This window comes from Bombina bombina, chromosome 2 (assembly GCF_027579735.1).
Source record: "Bombina bombina isolate aBomBom1 chromosome 2, aBomBom1.pri, whole genome shotgun sequence".
NCBI classification, from domain to species: Eukaryota; Metazoa; Chordata; class Amphibia; order Anura; family Bombinatoridae; genus Bombina; species Bombina bombina.
In genome coordinates this window covers 1412277646-1412304566 of record NC_069500.1, presented here as the reverse complement: position 1 = coordinate 1412304566, position 26921 = coordinate 1412277646, and the positions used below count along the sequence as shown (strand labels likewise).

At 39.7% G+C, this 26921-nt stretch overlaps 1 protein-coding gene across 1 annotated transcript in view; it reads left to right on the top strand.

Moving 5' to 3' along the window:
- SFXN5 (sideroflexin 5) overlaps positions 1–26921 on the top strand; it is a 923442-nt gene that overhangs the window by 595625 nt on the left and 300896 nt on the right. Inside the window, exon 12 of the mRNA XM_053704357.1 lies at positions 3359–3444. Within this exon, the coding sequence (XP_053560332.1) occupies positions 3359–3444 (86 nt within the window). The remainder of the gene's footprint in view (positions 1–3358; positions 3445–26921) is intronic.

Below are 26921 nucleotides of genomic sequence, written 5' to 3'. Positions count from 1 at the left end.
TGTGAATATGTCAAAGACTGGGACAGCATTATCCTGAGAAAAAGAAGGCTCAGATAAGGAATCCTTTTCCTTAGATTATAAAATCTTATTAAGGCAAGGGGAACAAAATTGCACAAGAGGTATAACCTGGGCATCTGCAAAATAAAGACATTTATCAAATGACAGAGAAAGCTTAGGATCGGCTTCCATAGTAAATTAAACAGCCCTTTATTTCCTATATACTTTAATTTCAATATAAAAAAATAGAATAAAATTCTAAGCATAGATAAATAATTATTAAAACCAGGACCTCTACACCCCAGCCATGCTGGAGAGACTCACCCAACCGGTAACCAGGAATCCAATCCACACCAGCAGATAAATCCTGTACAAACTGCAGATTCTAGAAAGCTGCAAACATCAGAGAGAAGCGACAGGCAGGAAAAACAATCTAATGCTAGAAAATCCACTCTCTCCTTGAAGGTCCAGCTTCCAATCAGCCGGCAAGAAACAAACTGTTCGTAACTCAGGAAGTAACTGAGCGGTCACATGATCTCAAATTCAAAAGTAAGGTGCAGTCCAACAACTTTCTTAAAGAGATATTACCCAAACTAAATAAAAGGTAAACTTGTGCAAACAAATCCTCATAGTCAAAATCAAAAAATCCTTCACATCACAGAACAGTGCCCTGAACTGATGCTCACTAAATCCCCAACCTTTAAAAGGGATATTCAGTCCCATAAGGATCCACTTTGTTCTCTAAGTATCCTTTTTTTCTTTTTTTAAAACAAGGAACCCAAGTGCTGCATATTTTTCACACAGCAAACAGGTGTGACAAAATCCTTACTGACATAGACCTATAGATAAAGAAAAAACAGAGTAACCAACCCTGTTTTTCTATATAGGGGTATAAAAAATGTTGGAAGGTAAACAAAGACCATCTCGCCGTCTTTCAACTGCTAAAAGCCGCCATTACTCTTACTAAAGAGAATTACATGGACACACCATAGCCCCACTCCTTGATTGCAGGGAAAAGTACCCATTAAAGGATCAACAACTTGATTTCTTCAGACACCTTCTTCATACATCACCTACAATGTTACGCAGGCAAAGAATAACTGGGGATTGTGGGTAGTGGGAGGATACTTGAAGCTTTGCTGGGGTGTTCTTTGTCTCCACCTGGTGGCCAGGAGTTGAATTCCCACCCACTAGTAATTTAATGGATTTGTGGACTCACCATGACATTGGAAAGAAAAAGGGATTATCTATCTTTTAAAACAATAAAAATTCTGGTGTAGACTGTCCCTTTAAGGCCCTGACTAGGATCAGGCCTGTGTTTAGAAGGGTGGCTCCGCCTTGTAGTCTCTACCTTGTTCTTCGTGTATTGCAGCAGGCTCCGTTTGAGCCAATGCATACTGTTGACATGAAACTATTATCCTGGAATGTTCTGTTTCTGTTGGCTATTGCCTCCACTCGCAGGGCCTCGGAGATTTCTGCCTTGCAGTGTGATCCCCTTACCTTGTTTTACTGACTGAGTTAGGTTTCCTTCCTAAGGTGGTGTCAGATCGGAACATTAATCAAGAGATTGTTGTTCCTTCCTTGTGTCCCAATCCTTCCTCAGTGAAGGAACGTTTGCTTCACAATCTAGATGTGGTTCGTGCCTTGAAATTTTACCTTCAGGCTACTAAGGAGTTCAAACAATCTTCATCTTTGTTTGTCATCTATGCAGGTAAACATAGGGGTCAGAAGGCCACTACGTCTTCCTTGTCTTTCTGGTTGAGGAGTGTCATCCACCTAGCTTATGAGACAGTGGGACAACAGCCTCCTGAGAGGATTACAGCTCTTTCCACTAGAGCAGTAGCTTCTTCCTGGGCTTTTAAGAACGAGGCCTCTATGGAGCAGATTTGTAAGGCGGCTACCTGGTCCTTCTTACATACTTTTCTAAATTTTACAAGTTTGATTTGTTTTTTTCGGCTGAAGCAGTTTTTGGGAGAAAGGTTTTGCAGGCTGTGGTGCCCTCAGATTAGGGTCCGCCTCCTTTTTGTTCCCTCCCGTTATTCCTTTAGTGTCCTCTGGAGCTTGGGTATGGTTTTCCCAACAGTAAGGAATGAAGTCGTCGACTCTCCCTGCCTTATGCAAAGAAAACAAAATTTATGCTTACCAGATAAATTCCTTTCTTTCCTGACAGGGAGAGTCCACGACCCCGCCTGTAAGATATTTTATTTGGACGGCTCCCTTTTTATACTTTCTTCTGGCACCTTTATACCCTGATATTTCTCCTGCTTTTCCTTGTTTCCTCGGCTGAATGACTGGGAGGATAGGGGAAGTGGGAGGGATATTCAAGCCTTTGGCTGGGGTGTCTTTGCCTCCTCCTGGTGGCCAGGTATTGTATTTCCCAACAGTAAGGAATTAAGTTGTGGACTCTCCCTGCCAGGAAAGAAAGGAAATTATCTGGTAAGCATAAATTTTGTTTTTTTATAATAAAGGATTTTAAATTGCAATACTTTAAATAAAGAAATAAATAGTTTGCTAAATAATGTTGCTTTCTTGTGGAGGTGGGTCCCTGATCAGTGAGCAATTGTTTGTCTAGTTTTAAAACGTTTTTACTTAAAATGATAGAAACGTCAAATTTGCCAGAAAAAGTTTGTGTAATTAGTAAAATAAATTCGGCATGTGCTTTTATTGTTTATTTTGCCCTTTTTCCCTCTCATTTAGGGCTAGGTTACAAGTGGAGCACTAATTTTTCGCACGCCCGCAAACAGGCAAAATTGCCCATTTGCGGGCACGCAATAAATAACCAGCTTTTACAAATGGCTGGTTATTGCTACAGCGAGCTTGCTGTAGTAATTAGTGCTTATAAAATTAACCAGAGATAAGATCTCTGGTTAATTTTATAAATGTCTACAAAATGCCCCCAAAATCAAGTGTGATATATTTTATTAAAAACTATAGCCAGTAGCAACTTTATTTTTTAATAAAATAACTACAAAAAGCAGTTGTTGGGGTCTAAAAGGAGCCGATGGGGTGTAAAAAAAAAAAAAAAAAAGGCCCTAAAAAATGCCTTTACATTGCAGTCTATGGGATCTGTGTAAATATATAAGGATAGACATATATATTTACATTTGCTGCCCTCGCTGTGCGAGACCACGTTATTAGCAATGCAAACCTCATCAAAAGACCAGCAACGTACAGGGCATGGATAACCACACGCTACCTAATGCCATAAGCTGTCAAACACTAATGAATGGTTTTGTATCAGGAAGAAATTCTCTGAGGATTTTTTGCAAATGATGTAATAAGCATTGCAGATAAAATGATTGTGGTTTGTGGGTTAAAGGTTGTTTCTTGATTAATGAAATACATTTTTGTTTGTTTTCAGGCTCTTATAGAAACGGCCCTCACAAGAGTGGCTCTTCCGATGCCTATTCTGGTTCTACCTCCGATCATAATGTCTGTACTTGAAAAGTAAGTACCGAAAAACAAACTGAGTTTGTACATCTGGGGATACTTGGCACAGCATTACATTCTTAAAACTGCAATATATCAATATTAAAGTTCCCTTTTTCTTAATTGTTATCCTATTTGGGTTCCTTTTGCATGTTCCAATCTCTTAACACACAGAGAATGTGATGAGTAAGAGTACATGGTTAAAGCTGATAGGTGGAGTACATGGTTAAAGCTGATAGGTGGAGTACATGGTTAAAGCTGATAGGTGGAGTGCATACTTTAAGCTGATAGGTGGAGCACATACTTTAAGCTGATAGGTGGAGCACATACTTTAAGCTGATAGGTGGAATACATACTTTAAGCTGATAGGTGGAGCGCACACTTTAAGCTGATAGGTGGAGCACATACGTTAAGCTGATAGGTGGAGCACATACTTTAAGCTGATGGGTGGAGTACATAATTTAAGCTGATAGGTGGAGTACATACTTTAAGGTGATAGGTGGAGTACATACTTTAAGCTGATTGGTGGAGTACATACTTTAAACTGATAGGTGGAGTACATACTTTAAGCTGATAGGTGGAGCACATACTTTAAGCTGATGGGTGGAGCACATATAGATACAAACAGGCACACACATGATAGTAAAATTAGTTAAACTCCTAAATTAAGCAAGAATAATTTAACTGCCTATGAAATATTAGATATATTCAGCAATATTTATGAGTGCTCCAGCTACAGGGAGTTATATTATCATAGAGGTATACAGCTCAAATGAGACTATCTAAAACTAATCTCCTTCTATAGCGGGAGCTGAATTATTGTTATGCTTACTATCTTATTAAAGGCAGACTTATTTTAAAAAGGAGTAAACCACAGAACAGGGCTCCTAACATGTACTCCCCTGACGCGCGTTTCACGTCACGCTTCTTTGAAAGCTACTGCAATAATCAGCCACTTGTAATGGCTGGTTTATTATTGTGCACCCGCAAATGGGCAAATTTGCTTGTTTGCGGGCGCACAATAATTAAGCGCTCCACTTGTAATCTAGCCCTATATATGATGTGATGGACAGATTTTTCTCAATAAAAAAATAGCACAAAAAGCAATTGGATGACATTTAAAACAGTCACAGAATGACCAATTAATCCTCTAAATGGCAGCAATACCTGTAAGGCTTAGCACTAAAAGGTATCTGAAAAACAACAAATGAATGGGCCTTTTGGTGCAGTATGGCATTGATTCTACAGAATTTTGCAATCCTCATTGTTCCAGCATGACAGAGATTATTTAGAGATCTCACAGTCACCTAGATTACAAGTTGTGTGTTCAAGTTTTAACGCTGAAAAAATGGTAATTTCAGTGTTAAAACAGCACCGCAGCCATTACGAGTCTTGTCCGTATAGCTGTACCGCAACTAAATTAACAAATCAGCCAATAGGATGAGAGCAACTGAAATTCTATTGGCTACTCAAATCCGCCAATAGAATTTCAGGAGCTCTCATCCTATTGGCTGATTTGATTTTCCAAAATCAAATCAGCCAATAGGAATGCAAGGGACGCCATTTTGAATCGCGTACCTTGCATTGAAGATTCAGTGTACAGCGGCGCCAGGATGAAGATAGAAAATGCCGTCTGGATGAAGATGGAGCCGCCTAATTGAAGATAGAGCCACCTGCCGTCTGGGTGAAGCTGGAGCCGCCGGGATGAAGATCCTTCAAGCGGGACTTCAGCAACTGTGAGTGGATCTTCGGGGGTTAGTGTTAGTTTTTGTTTTGTTTTTTATATTTTTTATTGAGGTTGTGGAAAAAGCAATACAACTTATGCATGGTGATAAACCAAATATAACACAGATATAATACATCACAATAAAACGGTTTCCATATAGAAAAGCAAGATTCACATTAAAAGGAATACAAGACTGAAAATTGGAACCTCATTTTCATTATTACACATACAGTAGGTGCTTTATGTGGTCCTATAGATAGAGTATATTAACGCGTTGCATTTCAAGCAACATCAACAGTTATCGTTTTCGATTAAATAATGTGGTATGATGTGTAAATATGGTAAAATATCTAGGTGCGGTATGTACAAGAAAAACTGCGTAGTAAAATCTCCCATACAGGGAGGTGTATTATTGGGGGATAATGGTGATGATGGGGGGGGAGGTGGGAATTTGAATGTAATAAGTGGACCAATATCAAATAAGATGTGCACAATAATAGCCATACATACAATAGTTATGATGAGGACACTGAATTTAGAGAGACAATGTAATAAAGCACTGCATCTTGGCAGGGAGTATATTATTTTGTAATAAAACAGGACTTTACGTCTGTGGGGAGGACTAGTTAGGCATAAATGGAAGCTATATACCACATACTAAAACCTAGGAATTCCCTGTAGAACCAATAGGGAGAGCCATATAGTACTCGTAATAATTTTAGGGGTGAGACGTTGTGCAACTAGATATGAATGCAGGTCCAGCCTGCGCTAGAAGGTGGGACAACCTGAGGTAACTGGGATCAGAGCATAGAAAAGGCTTTAGTTAACAGTATGATTCAAGCACTCCTATTCTCAAGTATAAGTAATCTTAAAATCATCTGAGTTTGTCAAGATCATACATCAATTGTTAATAAAATATAGGAAACAAGACTGCAATTGTGCACAATAAAGAGCTGGAACATTGCTAATGTGCTACAGGCGGTATTATCTTGCAAAGCTATATCCAAAACTATTCTGTGAGGCTGTTTGGTAAATATAACATCCCGCTGCCCCGGCCGCTGGTGGCAAGAAGTCACACACACAAGCACAATGGGTATATATACAGTATGAGAGCTTGTAAATTTGGGAAAACTATACAGTGAAATATTGGAGTTCTAATAATCTCTCGAGGAGTGTAAACAATAAGGAGCCTATGAATATGATATAACACAATATATAAACATTATTATCATCCCAGAAATCAATCTAGTTAGCATATATAAAACATAGTTGAACGAGTCAGCAGGAAACTTTGATAATTAAGAAGCCTATTCAGGCTGCAACCAAAAGGTGTAGCCTTAGGATATTAATTTGAGTAGTCCCACTCTCTATAATACAAGAGTTTTGTTTATGAGGCAAATAGAAGGATGCAGACCCACTTTAACTTGTGTCCAACTTAGGAGCAATAATACCTGAGCAAAGTGAGCTTCTGGTAGGGAGCAGATATGATATAGTAAAAACCAAGAATGATACAGCCTACTATGCGTCCAATAAATATGGTCAGGGCCAAACAATAACTTAGCTGGTAAATATCATAACAGAGTATAGTATTTCAATAGAATACAGTAGTGGCTAAGATATATAAACAAACTGCTAGGTATTATGTTCATGTCCAGATGTGATAACCACATAGATCTCTGTCCATATAGAAAGTCTAGGGACATAACAGTGTTTGGTGCATGCACTAACAACTATGATATATAAAATGACTAATCTAAAGTGAAGCAGGGTAGCAAGTTCAAAAATGGTCTGCCATGATACATGAAAAAATTCTATAGTATATTTCTGCAAGGGAATACCAGTTTTCTCATGCTAACCCTCTAGCAGGCTTAGTAACAAGGATCTTTCATCTCACATCAGGACATAGAGCTGAAATCACTTCATGTCCCTTACAAAGCTGGACAAAGTCCCCGAGTCACCATGCTAAAGCTTTGAGTTGCGGCAGGTGTGCCATGGAGAGGGTAGAGAGACAAACCCCCGGGGTCCCACAGCAGCTTCAGTAAGTATGCATAACGACAGTAACAGCATGGGCTTTGAGCCAGAGGCCAAAAATGACTAAGCGCGGGGCATCTCCGGTAACAGTGTCCCTTGTGCAGGTAAAGAGGACTCAGTGGGCTCTCCTCTCTAGGGCGCTGCGCCAGCCAGACAAGCAGACCTGAGTGCGAAGGCAAGTAGAAGGCCTCGTCCGTTCCGCAACTGTCCTTGGGTTCACTTAGAATCATTTTTAAAGTGCAGGTAGTCAGCGGAGCTTCTCTGAGGTTGAGCGATTCTGTTTGCAGGATATGCAACTCCAAATCAGAGATCTGCGCAGGTTCGGCTCCCTGTTCCTCTAAGGCCACAGTGTCTTGAGGCAATGAAGCGTGCTCCGTATTTGTAAACCAAAATGGCGGCTCCTGCGATTGATCTGTAGCTCCCAAGCACTTCTCCTCGCAGTCGGTCAGGGTAGGTGAGAAAGTGTTGTGAGCGATGAGGGGCTTAAAAGCCTCAGAGACTGCATGTAAGATAGCTTAGTTGTGATTGTCCAGTAGCTCTTGCAGTTGTCTATAGAGGAGAGCCGCCATATCTTTTGCAAATGCGATGTGATAAGCAAAGCTAGAGAAAGGGATCTTTCAGGAATATCCAGCCCTGGCAAGCCACTTTCTCAACAGCAGGATGATAGTACACCATAAAGGGCTCTGAAAGAAGGTTATAAAAGGATAAAATATTCCTAAAATCTTTAAAGATAGTGAGATAAGTTAGGAGCTCCTGAGATGTGCGACTGGTTTTAGTGCTTAGTTGGCTCCGCCCCCCAGTGTTAGTTTTTTAAGGTTTTTTGTGTGGGTTTTTTTTTTTAGTTTAGGGTTTGGTCTTTTCGTAAACAAGCTAAATGCCCTTTTCAGGGCAATGTCCATACAAATGCCCTTTTCAGGGCAATGGGTAGCTTAGGTTTTTTAGATAGTTTTTTTTATTTTGTGGGTTTGGGGGGGTGGGGGTTTGTAATGTTAGTGGGTCTTTGTATTTTTTTTTTCAGGTAAAAGAGCTGTTTAATTTAGGGCAATGCCCTACAAAAGGCAATTTTAAGGGCTATAGGTAGTTTATTCTAGATTAGGTTTTTTATTTTGGGGTGTTTTTTTTTTTAAATGGGTATTAGAATAAGAATAATTTTTATTATTTTTGATAATTTGTTATTTTGTGTAATGTATCTTTTTCGTTTTGGGGTGGGTTTTTATTTTTAGATTAGGGCTTGGGCATTTCGTAAACAAGCTAAATCCCCTTTTAAGGGCAATGCCCATACAAATGACCTTTTCAGGGCAATGGGTAGATTAGGTTTTACTTTATTTTAATTTTGTGGGTTTGGGGGATAGGGGATTGTATACTGTTAGGGGGTGTTTGTTTTGTTTTGTAGCAAAAGAGCTGTTAACTTTAGGGCAATACCCTACAAAAGGTAATTTTAAGGGCCCATAAAAGGCCCTTTTAAGGGCCCTTGGTAGTTTATTCTAGATTAGGCATTTTTATTTTGGGGTTTTTTTTTTTTTTTTAAAGGGTGTTAGAATAGGAATATTTTTTATTGTTTTAGATAATTTCATTTGTTATTTTTTTGTAATGGTATTTTTGTTAAAAAAAAAATAAAGGGACAATCTACACCAGAATTGTTATTGTTTTAAAAAATAGATAATCCCTTTTTTACCCATTCCCTAGTTTTGCATAACCAACACAGTTATATTTATATATTTTTTACCTCTGTGATTATCTTGTATCTAAGCCTCTGCAGACTGCCCCTTTATTTCAGTTCTTTTGACAGACTTGCAATTTAGCCAATCAGTGATGGCTCCCAGGTAACTTCACGTGCACAAGCACAGTGTTATCTATATGAAAAACATGAACTAACACCCTCTAGTGGTGAAAAACCTGTTAAAATGCATTCTTAAGAGGCGGCCTTCAAGGTCTAAGAAATTAGCATATGAACCTCCTAGGTTAAGCTTTCAACTAAGAATACAAGAACAAAGAAAAATTGGTGATAAAAGTAAATTGGAAAATTGTTTAAAATTACATGCCCTATCTGAATCATGAAAGTTTTTTTTGGACTAGACTGTCCCTTTAATGTTAGGTTTTAGTGTAAGGCAGTTTAGGTTTTATTTCACAGGTAAGTTTGTATTTATTTTAACTAGGTAGTTAGTAAATAGTTAATAACTATTTACTAACTAGTCTACCTAGTTAAAATAAATACAAACTTACCTGTGAAATAAAAATAAAACCTAAGCTAGCTACAATATAACTATATGTTATATTGTAGCTAGCTTAGGTTTTATTTCTCAGGTAAGTATGTATTTAGTTTTAGTTAATAATTGTAATTTTAATTTAGCTCTATTTTAATTATGTTAAAGTTAGGGGGTGTTAGGGTTAGGTTTAGGGGTTAATAGTTTAATTTAGGTTGATGCGATGTGGGGGGCTGGTGGCAAGGCCGCCACTATACATTTTGGAGCCCCTGACTTAACCATTGATCAGGGCCTCCGCCTCCCCCCTTTGACGTGTGCAATTTTTGACCAAGTGACTAAAACGTACAGTATATGCACTTTATTCTTAAGTGTAGTCAAACTTGGAAATGTTGTAAAGGTAGTAACACACAAACACAGAAACACAGAGACACACTCATACACTGAAACACACACTCACACATAAGGATTCACATATAGACTAGACTGTCCCTTTAATGTTAGGTTTTAGTGTAAGGCAGTTTAGGTTTTATTTCACAGGTAAGTTTGTATTTATTTTAACTAGGTAGTTAGTAAATAGTTAATAACTATTTACTAACTAGTCTACCTAGTTAAAATAAATACAAACTTACCTGTGAAATAAAAATAAAACCTAAGCTAGCTACAATATAACTATATGTTATATTGTAGCTAGCTTAGGTTTTATTTCTCAGGTAAGTATGTATTTAGTTTTAGTTAATAATTGTAATTTTAATTTAGCTCTATTTTAATTATGTTAAAGTTAGGGGGTGTTAGGGTTAGGTTTAGGGGTTAATAGTTTAATTTAGGTTGATGCGATGTGGGGGGCTGGTGGCAAGGCCGCCACTATACATTTTGGAGCCCCTGACTTAACCATTGATCAGGGCCTCCGCCTCCCCCCTTTGACGTGTGCAATTTTTGACCAAGTGACTAAAACGTACAGTATATGCACTTTATTCTTAAGTGTAGTCAAACTTGGAAATGTTGTAAAGGTAGTAACACACAAACACAGAAACACAGAGACACACTCATACACTGAAACACACACTCACACATAAGGATTCACATATAGACACTCACTCTAGAAGACATGCAAAGAAACACACTTAGACACAGACACCCATACAGACACTCAGCACTTGTTTACGTTGACCTGACAAGTAATGAGGTAGACTACAGTTTTGTCAAAAAAGGATATTTACAAAACAAAATATGGAGTTCTGATTATGTTTTGTCAAGGAAGATGCCAACTAAATGATGACAACAGCATGCAGTGGCTGAAAGGAAGGGTCCTGAACTGCCTAAACAATAATTTAAAGGTTAAATTTTGGATTGGTGACTTCCAGAAAGGTCTCATTAGTCTCAAAGTCTGTAGAAAGATGTGAATAATCAGTAATAAGGTCAAAATGTCCTAAAAAGGAACAGACAATGGACACACACACACACAAACTTGCACATACACCCAAGGAAACACTGACAGAGACAGCATAAGAAAACACAAAAAGACACACACACACACAGAGACAATCACTTAAAACACACAAAGACACATACACACACACCCTCACTGAGACATCCACAGAAAACACACAAAGACATACACACATTCTCACAGAGACACCCACAGAAAATGCACAGACATAGACACACCCTCACAGAGACACCCACAGAAAACACAGACATACATACATACACACACACCCTAACAGAGACATCCACAGAGAACACAGACATACATTCATACACACACACACCCTCACAGAGACATCCACAGAAAACACACAAATACATACACACCCACCCTCAAAGAGGCATCAAGAGAAAATACACAAAGATATACATACACACACCCTCACAGAGACACCCATACAAAAAGCACAAAGACATACGCACACACCCTCACAGACATCCACAGAAAATGCACAAAGACATACACACCCACCCTCACAGAGAGACCCACAGAAAAAAATACAGACACACTCATAGAGATACAAACAAAAGCACAAAGACATAAACACAGACACCCACAGAAACACTCACAGGAGGTAAAATTTCTGCACATTGCATCCCCTAAATCAACAGTGTGTGACATGTATGATAAAAACAAATTGCAGAAATTAAGAAATCACTTTTTAAAGAATCATATTTGTAAATGTGCAAAGAAAAATAATTCTGTAATTTCAAAATTGTACTTTAATGATCTGGGTAGATGGCTAGATGAAGAAAAGTACTTTTGAAATGTTGACATATGTTTGTTTTCCCCCCCCCCCCCCCCATTTTCCCCAACCAAGAGCACCACTTCAAATATGGTGTACAAAAGTTCCACATCTGTCAGCTGTACTTATGGATTTTGAAAATGCTGTACTCTATATGGTCTTGGTGGAACCATAAGCTGTGGTACTCAGTCTCATACCATTAGATCTTCTTAAATGCAGAATTTAGACTTGTTTTTATGTATTTCAAAATTAAGTCTGCTGTAGTGTAAACTGAACAGTGTTAAGTTAACCTGTCTCATTTCAAACACTGAGCAATCGACATGCGCGAAACATGTCAGATGGTTTAAGCTGCTCCAGCTAAATTACCACCTTAAGGAATAAACTCGACTTGCACTGACTAACTGTCCGGATTTGTTCCCTTTTCTTTTTGACTGAGCAATCTTAGTCTGAGAGTATAACATTTTATTCAGATGTAAATATCCTAGATAAAATGCCTCCTTGCACCTGGAAAGTACGTGCATAAAGGGGCAGTAAACTGGAATGTAATTAAAATATATATATATTAATAAAAAAAAACTCATATCTGCCAAAAGGGCACCTACCATTTGTGTATTGAGGAGGAAACATTTCTGCATGGCTTTAAATATAGAATTTCTACAGAATTCTCAAATAATCATAAATACACTGCTGCATATTGCTAAAAAATGTGTTTTTATGGACCTCTGGCCCCACCATACAACTACTACCACACTGAATTTACAATCCGAAATTGCACAAGGAAATAAAAAACATTTGCTAAGTAAGTCCTACCTCCTCTGCAAATGAAAGTGATCTGCTGTCTGTCTCAGGCACACACTGTACAAACAAAGTGTCAAGTCTGTCTCACACTGTGCATAGTGGTTTAGTGCACACTCAGAAATCCTCTCAAATGCTAATGCTTTACTCCTTGTTATAACATTTCCAACGCTCAATAGCACTCTGCTGTAGTACCCACTGGTGGCTGCCAAAACTTAAAAAACAAACAAAATTTTTTTTATTTTTTTTAAAATAATAGTTGTTCTTGTCTCATGGGGCCCCCTGGCCCATTGGGCCCCTGACAGTAGTCACCCCCTGATGGTGGCCCTGGTTGGCGGTTTAGGGGTTAATAGGTTTATTTAGTGGTAGTGATGTGGGAGGCTAGAGGTTTAGGGGTTAATAACTTTATTTAGTGGCGGCAATGTCGGGGAGCGGCGGAATAGGGGTTAATAGATTTATTATAGTGTGGGCGATGTTGGAGTGCGAGGGAATAGGGGTTAATAACTTTAGTATAGTGGCTGCGATATCGGGAGCGGCAGATTAGGGGTTAATAGATTTATTTAGTTGGCGGCGATATCGAGAGCGGCAGATTAGGGGTTAATAACATTATGTAGGTGTCGGCGATGTTGGGGGCAGCAGATTAGGGGTGTTTAGACGTGAAGTTTATGTTAGGGTGTTAGGTTTAAACTTAACTTTTTTTTCCCCTTAGACATCAATGGGGCTGCGTTACGGAGCTTTTCATTCCGCGCTTCAGGTGTTTTCTGACACCTTCTCCTCATTGATGTCTATGGGGAATCATCTATATATCTATTATATATAAATACCCTCAGATATATGTAGACATATTTATTTTTGTATAATAGAACATATTCTTGCTCATGCAGAACATTGGAATGTGAAATATTCATTTTTTCATGTCGGGTTAGCGAAAATGCGCTCCTGTTTGCACGCGAGTTGGGTTTTTTTCCACTTTTTTTTATTGACTTCTATGGGGGAGGACGTGAACGTGCACCCGATATATTCTAAGTTCAGCTTTTTGCATTCATCGGGTTAGCGTGCGATCGAAAACAGTTTACTTTCAACTCGTAATACGAGCGCAACCCGACGAGTGGAAAAAGCTTACTTCTAGCGCAGTTAACGCTCGAGCAGGAACATTAATTAGCGCTTCACTTGTAATCTGGCACAGAATGTGTATGTGTATATATATATATATATATATATATATATATTATACTGTTAGTGTGTATGTATATATATATATATATACAGTATATATATACTGTGTATATATATATATATATTTGTATAAATATATATATATATGGGTGTGTATATCTATATACAGTATATATATATATATATATATATATATATATATATATATATATATATATATATACAGTATATATAGTGTTCTGCACAGAACATTTTGATAGCAGAGTAGCATTATGAAGTAGCCTGGTAGGGGCAGTGTACTACTTTGTAATGTAATAATAAGAATATCTTCTATCTAAAGTACAAATTAATTGCATAATTTAACATAATTTAAATATAATTTGTGCAATAAATATTGAAAAATGTTACTTAAATACAGACTTAAATTTTAGCTTGGTGGGTGTTTAATTTGTTTTGTGATTATTGAAGTACTTTATGTAGTTTATGATTGATAACCACAGGTATTCACAGGTATCCTCTTTATTGGATGTATTACAGAAAACTAACATTTCCTACTCTGTGTTTGCAGCACATAGATATTGGTTTCTTTGAACAGTTTGACATGTCAGCCTGCAGGCTGTACGCAGGTCACATACCACAAATATATCCCTCACCTTTTAAGGACAGTAACTTCAAAGCATTTCAAGTTTGTACTTTATCTGAAATCTGAATTTATTGCTGTGATGTCTCCGTACATTTTTTAACAATGAGATGCAGGTTATCTGGGAGTATCAGCAGAAGTTCCAGTTTACAGTCTCTTGATGCAAAACATTATTTGCTGTAGTTTTCTCTTGTGGTCTCTAAGGGGGTTTATGTGTTTTGTTTCTGTTTGCAGAATCCCTCACCTGTAGCTTTATCTGGTATATTTTATTAAGGATTAAGCAAGTATGAGACTGAGAGCAGTAAGTTATTATTTTAGTGCATGTTCATACTATTGTCAAACTATGTTATAAGGTTTTTATTGATAATTAATAGAATCACAGAATAACTATATATACTATATATTGTTTTATAAAGCACAGTTAGGTTTAACATTATTGTATTAACTAATTATTTTAGCAGTGAAGAATATGTATATTTATAGATTTAATTATGGTAATATTTTGTATTTCTACAAATTGGTTTGTTTCTGTAAACACAATGTACAAAAAACATTTATCTCATATATTCAGAACTAGTGGACATAAAATAGGGCTGAATTTGCAAGGAGTAGGTGCACTTGCGGGTTAGGCTTGCACATGCCAAACTGGTTTTATGCAATTTAGAAAGCAGCGGCCATCCGCCTTACACCCATACATTTGTTCTGCGTGATTGACAGGTTCTGCTCTTTGGCATTTGGTTGTGTGGCAGCAGGGGAAGTCCTTGTGCAATGGTACATCTAGCCAACAAGCTTCCAGTGTCCACTGCCCGTTCACCACAAAGGTGGGTCAGAAACCTTGTCCACCCGCCCTTCAATGGGGCCTATAGTTTTGGGCTTTCTTTAAGTAGATTGAAATCCCCAAAGTTTTCCGGCTGCCTTCAATGTTCTCTATCTCGCTCTCTTTCACTCTTTTTCTCTTTCTCTCTTTTCTCTTTCTCTCTTTCTCTCTCTTTCTCTCTCTTTCTTTCTCTTTTTCTCTCTCTTTTTTTCTTATTCCAGTAGTGGAAATTTCTAACTTAATTCCCTTCTTGTGTGCGTTTATCATATTTCTTGATATATATGCAAAGACAAGAACATTGGAGAAACTGACGTTTTTTACCCTGGAATTGTGAATTATAAATGTTCATTTTACATTGAAGAGCAAGTTCTGTTGGTTGGTCACTACAGGTTATTGAAGAAAGATTAGTAAATAATGTTAATATGATTATTCATACTATAATTAATGTGATACAAATATATTTCCCATATTTGGTTCACTTTTTATTGTATCAAAAACTTCTTCATTTTCCTCCAGCTTCCCACTACTATAAATCTGTTTAATTCATTTCTCAGCGGAAAAAACAATGAGAAAAAGTCTGATCTTGAAATTCAGTAGTGGCTGAAAAGGAATAATCATATTAATTTGCTGTATATCATAGAACAGCCCATTATAAACCTGTTGGGGTAAAAATCAGAGCTACATCTTGTACTGATTATTTGTGGTCCATAATCTCTTTTATTAATTCACTTATACTTTTGTTCTGATGTTACAAGTTTCCTTTATGTCATCAATGTCTTCATAAAATTAATTCGGAAGGACCAGTAAATACAGTAGATTTTTTTCTGGCAAATTTCAAAGTTATGTCTATTTCCCCTCCTCCTGTACCGTGTGACAGCCATCAGCCAATCACAAATGCATAAACGTATATTCTGTGAACTCTTGCACATGCTCAGTAGGAGCTGGTGACTCAAAAAGTGTAAATATAAAAAGACTGTGCACATTTTGCTAATAGGAGTAAATTGGAAAGTTGTTTAAAATTGCTGCTCTATCTGAATCATAAAAGTTTACTTGTGTCTTGAGTGTCCCTTTAAACTGAAATTAGTGCTTTACACAAACATTCTATGTAGATTTGTTTTGTGGAATCAGCTGTAAGTTGTGTTGACAATCACACGTGCAACCTTTCAGGAGTATTTCTCCAACATAGGTGTGTCCGGTCCACGGCGTCATCCTTACTTGTGGGATATTCTCTTCCCCAACAGGAAATGGCAAAGAGCCCAGCAAAGCTGGTCACATGATCCCTCCTAGGCTCCGCCTTCCCCAGTCATTCTCTTTGCCGTTGTACAGGCAACATCTCCACGGAGATGGCTTAGAGTTTTTTGGTGTTTAACTGTAGTTTTTATTCTTCAATCAAGAGTTTGTTATTTTAAAATAGTGCTGGTATGTACTATTTACTCTGAAACAGAAAAGTGATGAAGATTTCTGTTTGTAAGAGGAAAATGATTTTAGCAACCGTTACTAAAATCGATGGCTGTTTCCACACAGGACTGTTGAGAGGAATTAACTTCAGTTGGGGGAAACAGTGAGCAGACTTTTGCTGCTTGAGGTATGACACATTTCTAACAAGACGATGTAATGCTGGAAGCTGTCATTTTCCCTATGGGATCCGGTAAGCCATTTTTATTACATAAGAATAAAGGGCTTCACAAGGGCTTTTAAGACTGGTAGACATTTTCTGGGCTAAAACGATTGATATATAAGCATTTTTAATACTTCATAGCTTTGAGGAATTATTTTATTCTTGGGAATTATGTAAAATAACCGGCAGGCACTGTATTGGACACCTTATTCTCTAGGGGCTTTCCCTAATCATAGGCAGAGCCTCATTTTCGCGCCTCTATTGCGCACTTGTTTTTGAGAAGCATGACATGCAGATGCATGTGTGAGGAGCTCTGATACATAGAAAAGGCTTTCTGAAGGCGTCATTTGGTATCGTATTCCCCTTTGGGCTTGGTTGGGTCTCAGCAAAGCAGATACCAGGGACTGTATAGGGGTTAAATATAAAAACGGCTCCGGTTCCGTTATTTTAAGAGTTAAAGCTTTCAAATTTGGTGTGCAATACTTTTAAGGCTTTAAGACACTGTGGTGAAATTTTGGTGAATTTTGAACAATTCCTTCATACTTTTTCACATTTGCAGTAATAAAGTGTGTTCAGTTTAAAATTTAAAGTGACAGTAACGGTTTTATTTTAAAACGTTTTTTGTACTTTGTTATCAAGTTTATGCCTGTTTAACATGTCTGAACTACCAGATAGACTGTGTTCTGTATGTGGGGAAGCCAAGGTTCCTTCTCATTTAAATAGATGTGATTTATGTGACACAAAATTTAGAGAAAATGATGCCCAAGATGATTCCTCAAGTGAGGGGAGTAAGCATGGTACTGCATCATCCCCTCCTTCGTCTACGCCAGTCTTGCCCACACAGGAGGCCCCTAGTACATCTAGTGCGCCAATACTCCTTACTATGCAACAATTAACGGCTGTAATGGATAATTCTATCAAAAACATTTTAGCCAAAATGCCCACTTATCAGCGAAAGCGCGACTGCTCTGTTTTAGAAAATACGGAAGAGCATGAGGACGCTGATGATATTGGTTCTGAAGTGCCCCTACACCAGTCTGAGGGGGCCAGGGAGGTTTTGTCTGAGGGAGAAATTTCAGATTCAGGGAAAATTTCTCAACAAGCTGAACCTGATGTGATTACATTCAAATTTAAATTGGAACATCTCCGCGCTCTGCTTAAGGAGGTGTTATCTACTCTGGATGATTGTGAGAATTTGGTCATTCCAGAGAAATTATGTAAGATGGACAAGTTCCTAGAGGTCCCGGGGCCCCCCGAAGCTTTTCCTATACCCAAGCGGGTGGCGGATATTGTAAACAAAGAATGGGAAAGGCCCGGCATACCTTTCGTCCCTCCCCCTATATTCAAGAAATTGTTTCCTATGGTCGACCCCAGAAAGGACTTATGGCAGACAGTCCCCAAGGTCGAGGGGGCGGTTTCTACTCTAAACAAACGCACCACTATACCCATAGAAGATAGTTGTGCTTTCAAAGATCCTATGGATAAAAAATTAGAGGGTTTGCTTAAAAAGATGTTTGTTCAGCAAGGTTACCTTCTACAACCAATTTCATGCATTGTTCCTGTCACTACAGCAGCGTGTTTCTGGTTCGATGAACTAGAAAAGGCGCTCAATAAAGATTCTTCTTATGAGGAGATTTTGGACAGAATCCATGCTCTCAAATTGGCTAACTCTTTCACCTTAGACGCCACTTTGCAATTGGCTAGATTAGCGGCGAAAAATTCTGGGTTTGCTATTGTGGGGCGCAGAGCGCTTTGGCTAAAATCTTGGTCAGCGGATGCGTCTTCCAAGAATAAATTGCTTAACATTCCTTTCAAGGGGAAAACGCTGTTTGGCCCTGACTTGAAAGAGATTATTTCTGATATCACTGGGGGTAAGGGCCACGCCCTTCCTCAGGATAGGTCTTTCAAGGCTAAAAATAAACCAAATTTTCGTCCCTTTCGCAGAAACGGACCAGCCCCAAGTGCTACATCCTCTAAGCAAGAGGGTAATACTTCTCAAGCCAAACCAGCCTGGAGGCCAATGCAAGGCTGGAACAAAGGTAAGCAGGCCAAGAAACCTGCCACTGCTACCAAGACAGCATGAGATGTTGGCCCCCGATCCGGGACCGGATCTGGTGGGGGGCAGACTCTCTCTCTTCGCTCAGGCTTGGGCAAGAGATGTTCTGGATCCTTGGGCGCTGGAAATAGTCTCCCAAGGTTATCTTCTGGAATTCAAGGGGCTTCCCCCAAGGGGGAGGTTCCACAGGTCTCAATTGTCTTCAGACCACATAAAAAAACAGGCATTCTTACATTGTGTAGAAGACCTGTTAAAAATGGGAGTGATTCATCCTGTTCCATTAGGAGAACAAGGGATGGGGTTCTACTCCAATCTGTTCATAGTTCCCAAAAAAGAGGGAACATTCAGACCAATCTTAGATCTCAAGATCCTAAACAAGTTCCTCAAGGTTCCATCGTTCAAAATGGAAACCATTCGAACAATTCTTCCTTCCATCCAGGAAGGTCAATTCATGACCACGGTGGATTTAAAGGATGCGTACCTACATATTCCTATCCACAAGGAACATCATCGGTTCCTAAGGTTCGCCTTTCTGGACAAGCATTACCAGTTTGTGGCACTTCCGTTCGGATTAGCCACTTCTCCAAGAATTTTCACAAAGGTACTGGGGTCCCTTCTAGCGGTGCTAAGACCAAGGGGCATTGCAGTAGTACCTTACTTGGACGACATTCTGATTCAAGCGTCGTCCCTTCCACAAGCAAAGGCTCACACGGACATCGTCCTGGCCTTTCTCAGATCTCACGGGTGGAAAGTGAACGTAGAAAAAAGTTCTCTATCTCCGTCAACAAGAGTTCCCTTCTTGGGAACAATAATAGACTCCTTAGAAATGAGGATTTTTCTGACAGAGGCCAGAAAATCAAAACTTCTAAACTCTTGTCAAGTACTTCATTCTGTTCCTCTTCCTTCCATAGCGCAGTGCATGGAAGTAATAGGTTTGATGGTCGCGGCAATGGACATAGTTCCTTTTGCGCGAATTCATCTGAGACTATTACAACTGTGCATGCTCAGTCAGTGGAATGGGGATTATACAGACTTGTCTCCGACGATACAAGTAGATCAGAGGACCAGAGATTCACTCCGTTGGTGGCTGTCCCTGGACAACCTGTCACAGGGGATGAGCTTCCGCAGACCAGAGTGGGTCATTGTCACGACCGACGCCAGTCTGGTGGGCTGGGGCGCGGTCTGGGGACTCCTGAAAGCTCAGGGTCTTTGGTCTCGGGAAGAATCTCTTCTCCCGATAAATATTCTGGAACTAAGAGCGATATTCAATGCTCTCAAGGCTTGGCCTCAGCTAGCAAAGGCCAAATTCATACGGTTTCAATCGGACAACATGACGACTGTTGCGTACATCAACCATCAGGGGGGAACAAGGAGTTCCCTGGCGATGGAAGAAGTGACCAAAATCATTCATTGGGCGGAGTCTTACTCCTGCCACTTGTCTGCAATCCACATTCCAGGAGTGGAAAATTGGGAAGCGGATTTTCTGAGTCGTCAGTCATTTCATCCGGGGGAGTGGGAACTCCATCCGGAAATCTTTGCCCAAATTACTCAGTTGTGGGGCAGTCCAGACATGGATCTGATGGCCTCTCGTCAGAACTTCAAGGTTCCTTGCTACGGGTCCAGATCCAGGGATCCCAAGGCGACTCTAGTAGATGCACTAGTAGCACCTTGGACCTTCAAACTAGCGTATGTATTCCCACCGTTTCCTCTCATCCCCAGGCTGGTAGCCAGGATCTATCAGGAGAGGGCATCGGTGATCTTGATAGCTCCTGCGTGGCCACGCAGGACTTGGTATGCAGACCTGGTGAATATGTCATCGGCTCCACCATGGAAGCTACCTTTGAGATGGGACCTTCTTGTTCAAGGTCCGTTCGAACATCCGAATCTGGTCTCACTCCAACTGACTGCTTGGAGATTGAACGCTTGATTTTATCAAAGCGAGGGTTCTCAGATTCTGTCATTGATACTCTTGTTCAGGCCAGAAAGCCTGTAACTAGAAAAATTTACCATAAAATATGGAAAAAATATATCTGTTGGTTTGAATCTAAAGGATTCCCATGGAACAAGATAAAAATTCCTAAGATTCTATCCTTTCTACAAGAGGGTTTGGAGAAAGGATTATCTGCAAGTTCTTTGAAGGGACAGATTTCTGCTTTATCTGTTTTACTTCACAAAAAGCTGGCGGCTGTGCCAGATGTTCAAGCTTTTGTTCAGGCTCTGGTTAGAATCAAGCCTGTTTACAAACCTTTGACTCCTCCTTGGAGTCTCAATTTAGTTCTTTCAGTTCTTCAGGGGGTTCCGTTTGAACCCTTACATTCCGTTGATATTAAGTTATTATCTTGGAAAGTTTTGTTTTTGGTTGCAATTTCTTCTGCTAGAAGAGTTTCAGAGTTATCTGCTCTGCAGTGTTCTCCTCCTTATCTGGTGTTCCATGCAGATAAGGTGGTTTTGCGTACTAAACCTGGTTTTCTTCCGAAAGTTGTTTCTAACAAAAACATTAACCAGGAGATAGTCGTGCCTTCTTTGTGTCCGAATCCAGTTTCAAAGAAGGAACGTTTGTTGCACAATTTGGATGTAGTTCGTGCTCTAAAATTCTATTTAGATGCTACAAAGGATTTTAGACAAACATCTTCCTTGTTTGTTGTTTATTCTGGTAAAAGGAGAGGTCAAAAAGCAACTTCTACCTCTCTCTCTTTTTGGCTTAAAAGCATCATCAGATTGGCTTACGAGACTGCCGGACGGCAGCCTCCTGAAAGAATCACAGCTCATTCCACTAGGGCCGTGGCTTCCACATGGGCCTTCAAGAACGAGGCTTCTGTTGATCAGATATGTAAGGCAGCGACTTGGTCTTCACTGCACACTTTTACTAAATTTTACAAATTTGATACTTTTGCTTCTTCTGAGGCTATTTTTGGGAGAAAGGTTTTGCAAGCCGTGGTGCCTTCCATCTAGGTGACCTGATTTGCTCCCTCCCTTCATCCGTGTCCTAAAGCTTTGGTATTGGTTCCCACAAGTAAGGATGACGCCGTGGACCGGACACACCTATGTTGGAGAAAACAGAATTTATGTTTACCTGATAAATTACTTTCTCCAACGGTGTGTCCGGTCCACGGCCCGCCCTGGTTTTTTTAATCAGGTCTGATAATTTATTTTCTTTAACTACAGTCACCACGGTATCATATGATTTCTCCTATGCAAATATACCTCCTTTACGTCGGTCGAATGACTGGGGAAGGCGGAGCCTAGGAGGGATCATGTGACCAGCTTTGCTGGGCTCTTTGCCATTTCCTGTTGGGGAAGAGAATATCCCACAAGTAAGGATGACGCCGTGGACCGGACACACCGTTGGAGAAAGTAATTTATCAGGTAAACATAAATTCTGTTTTTCTGTCATTTAGTTTAGAAACAAAATACATTTAACTTGGTTTAATTTACCAAAATATGTAATTAGGAGCTCTCAGAGGCTAAAGGTAAGATTATATGGAGTATATATATATATATAACAAATTGCGTGTTAAGACCTAATTAGGCCTAGAAAAACCAAGCTATAATAGGAAAGGTAAAAATAACAAGTTATTATATTACTAAGATAATAAAAGTCAGACGTCTCCGATACTATAAAAAACAGCATAAAAGCATTGCTTAAAAACAGAGAGAAAAAAAATTGCCACCACTGAGAGTCAATTAGTACAAATGAGACAATGTTAATAGCTGCCACATAAATATTGCAACAGAGTTCCAAATATATCATGCTACTTCCAAGCAGCAAATGAGTAGAAAGCAGAAGGGTATCTCCTTAGAGAAACAATACACAGGACCTGGCTCCCAGAGTAATTACAGACACGGGAAAACAGACAAACTTTGTGCTGCTTAGCCTCCGCGTTGTTTGCGCCTCTGCCGTTACGGTCAGATGTGTATGGGATATCGATCTGTTCCAATCCTATTGGTGGGTGTCAGATTCAAACGATACAGCTGATCCACTTATCCGCTTTCAGATGTCAGAGGAGAAAGTACATCCGCTCTTAAGTGCAATTGCACGCTGGATGATGCTCAAAAACTTTGCGATGAGACTTTAACGGAACTTGGCCTTGTCTTTGGCACTTATCAGTGCAGACTATGCAGTATTATCCCAGGCTTTCAGTATAATATACCGAGTTTTCAGTATTAAACCTGGATAAAGTCCCAATAGAGTCTCCACCTTTAAAGGAGAATATTTCACAAATAGTACAGGTGGTAAAGAATATTCTGGCTGCAGATAACAAAACATCAATGCGTTTCTCCCTACGTGAGGGTTTTTTCAACATGAATAACTTGCAGTCCAGTACTTCCTTATAAATGTTACCAATCTTTTTCATTGGTCATGATTAACATGGATCTTAAATTCTTTTTTTTTCTAAATATTATTTTTTGTGTAGGTAAAAGTTTGTCTGCTATTATGGGGTCAGCCTTAAGAATATGCCAATGTTTTTTGATGATATTTCTAATTATTCCATGGTCATTACTAAATTCAGTAATGAAGGGAACTTCTATCAGATCTTTTTCAATTTGATTATTTTTTCTTTGTATGATAATAAGGATTTTCTATCAGTATTTCTTGCTCTAACTACTGCTTCCTTAATAGTGGCTTCCTTATAACCTCTATCTTTAAATTTGCCAATCAGTATCTCAATTTGATTTTCAAAATCTGATATCCTAGAACAATTTTTTCTAATTATTAAACTTTGTCCAATGGGAATATTATTCTTCCGTTCTGTAAGATGACAGCTCTCCGTGTGTATAAAGCTATTTGAGTCAACTTTTTTAAAATGGGTCTTTGTTTCTATAATATTATTACACCCCATAATTTCCAAGTCTAGGAAAATAATTGACTCCTGACTATAACTATATGTGAAAATAAGTCCCTTATTGTTATTATTCATATAATTGAACATCTTAATGAGATCTGGTTCTGAACCTTTCCATACAATCAAAATATCATCAATAGTTTCCCATGAAGAGATTAGCATAGCTTGTTGCAAACCCCATGTCCATAGCTGTTCCTTCAGTTTGCAGTTAAAATTTATTTTTAAACACAAAATAGTTATTTTCCAGGATAAAGGCAATGCGTTTTAGTAAAAAGTGTTTTTATTCCAATTTAATTTCAGGATCACCATCAAGAAACGTCTTTACTGCCTGTAGACCCATCTCATGGTTAATAATTGTATAGAGGGAAGTTACATCACAGGTGACTAAAAATAGGTCCTTTTCCCATTTAATAGTATCCAAAATGTTTGAAACCTGAGTGGAATCTCTTAAATATGAATCCAACTGTTTAACATATTTTTGAAGAAAAGAGTCAACATATTGTGACAAATTTGAGGAGAGTGCCCCTATTCCTGAAATAATTGGCCTGTCTGGGTTTTTATTTAATGTATTTATGAATCTTAGTTAAGAAATAAAAAACAGGAATTTTAGGATATTTTGGATTCAAGAAGTCTGACTCTTTTTCATTTAAGATCCCTGATATTTTACCTTCTATTATAATCTTTTTAAGTTTTGCTGCAAATGTATTAGTTGGATTGAGGTCTAGTTTTCTATATGTTCTATTGTCGCTAAGTAGTCTTAATGCTTCTTTTTCTTAATTGGCCGTGTCCATAACCACAATCCCACCACCTTTGTCAGCAGCTTCTCTTTCATAATTGGCCGTGTCCATAACCACAATCCCACCGCCCTTGTCAGCAGCTTCTCTTTCATAATTGGCCGTGTCCATAACCACAATCCTACCGCCCATGTCAGCAGCTTCTCTTTCATAATTGGCCGTGTCCATAACCACAATCCCACCGCCCATGTCAGCAGCTTCTCTTTCGTAATGGGCTATGTCCATAACCGCAATCTCACCGCCCAAGTCAGCAGCTTCTCTTTCGTAATGGGCCGTGTCCATAACCACAATCCCACCGCCCTTGTCAGCAGCTTCTCTTTCGTAATGGGCCGTGTCCATAACCACAATTCCACTGCCCTTGTCAGCAGCTTCTCTTTCATAATTGGCCGTGTCCATAACCACAATCCCACGCCCATGTCAGCAGCTTCTCTTTCGTAATGGGCCGTGTCCATAACCACAATTCCACTGCCCTTGTCAGCAGCTTCTCTTTCATAATTGGCCGTGTCCATAACCACAATCCCACGCCCATGTCAGCAGCTTCTCTTTTGTAATGGGCCGTGTCCATAACCACAATCCCACCGCCCTTGTCAGCAGCTTCTCTTTCGTAATGGGCCGTGTCCATAACCACAATCCCACTGCCCTTGTCAGCAGCTTCTCTTTCATAATTGGCCGTGTCCATAACCACAATCCCACCACCTTTGTCAGCAGCTTCTCTTTCATAATTGGCCGTGTCCATAACCACAATCCCACCGCCCTTGTCAGCAGCTTCTCTTTCATAATTGGCCGTGTCCATAACCACAATCCCACCGCCCATGTCAGCAGCTTCTCTTTCATAATTGGCCGTGTCCATAACCACAATCCCACCGCCCATGTCAGCAGCTTCTCTTTCGTAATGGGCTGTGTCCATAACCACAATCCCACCGCCCATGTCAGCAGCTTCTCTTTCGTAATGGGCCGTGTCCATAACCACAATCCCACTGCCCTTGTCAGTAGCTTCTCTTTCGTAATGGGCTGTGTCCATAACCACAATCCCACCGCCCATGTCAGCAGCTTCTCTTTCGTAATGGGCCGTGTCCATAACCACAATCCCACTGCCCTTGTCAGCAGCTTCTCTTTCGTAATGGGCCGTGTCCATAACCACAATCCCACTGCCCTTGTCAGCAGCTTCTCTTTCATAATTGGCCGTGTCCATAACCACAATCCCACGCCCATGTCAGCAGCTTCTCTTTCGTAATGGGACGTGTCCATAACCACAATCCCACCGCCCTTGTCAGCAGCTTCTCTTTCGTAACGGGCCGTGTCCATAACCACAATCCCACCGCCCTTGTCAGCAGCTTCTCTTTCGTAATGGGCCGTGTCCATAACCACAATCCCACTGCCCTTGTCAGCAGCTTCTCTTTCATAATTGGCCGTGTCCATAACTACAGTCCCACCGCACTTGTCAGCAGCTTCTCTTTCGTAATGGGCTGTGTCCATAACTACAGTCCCACCGCACTTGTCAGCAGCTTCTCTTTCGTAATGGGCTGTGTCCATAACTACAATCCCACCACCCTTTGTCAGCAGCTTCTCTTTCGTAATGGGCCGTGTCCATAACTACAATCCCACCGCCCTTGTCAGCAGCTTCTTTTTCGTAATGGGCCGTGTCCATAACTACAGTCCCACCGCCCTTGTCAGCAGCTTCTCTTTCGAAATGGGCCGTGTCCATAACCACAATCTCACCGCCCTTGTCAGCAGCTTCTCTTTCGTAATGGGACTGTCCATAACTACAATCCCACCGCCCTTGTCAGCAGCTTCTCTTTCGTAATGGTCCGTGTCTATAACTACAATCCCACCGCCCATGTCAGCAGCTTCTCTTTCATAATGGGCCGTGTTCATAACCACAATCCCACTGCCCTTGTCAGCAGCTTCTCTTTCGTAATGGACCGTGTCCATAACTACAATCCCACCACCCTTGTCAGCAGCTTCTCTTTCGTAATGGGCCGTGTCCATAACCACAATCCCACTGCCCTTGTCAGCAGCTTCTCTTTCATAAAGGGCCGTGTCTATAACTACAATCCCACTGCCCTTGTCAGCAGCTTCTCTTTCGTAATGGGCCGTGTCCATAACCACAATCCCACTGCCCTTGTCAGCAGCTTCTCTTTCATAAAGGGCCGTGTCTATAACTACAATCCCACCGCCCTTGTCAGCAGGCTTTATAGCCACATTATTATTCTTTTTCCGTTTATCTAGTATAAGTCTGTCCTTTTTAGTCATATTTGGTCTATTATACTTAGATGGCTGGCTCTTTTTTAAATCTTTCAGTGCCATTAGTTCAAAAGGTTCAAGGTTGCTCCCTTTAGCAAATGTAGGGTTAAAGGTAGTTTTATTCTGTAGTTTAGTGCGAGTAAACTTCTCTTGAGAGACACTTGTTACCCTATTAATAGATTTTTCTAAGGGATTTTTCATAAAAAAACGTTTCAGTGTAAGATTTCTAACACATTTTTTAACATGTATGTGGGTGTTGAATTTATTGAGTCTTGTACTTGGGGCAAAGATAATCCAAGGCTAAGGATTCTTTCCTCAT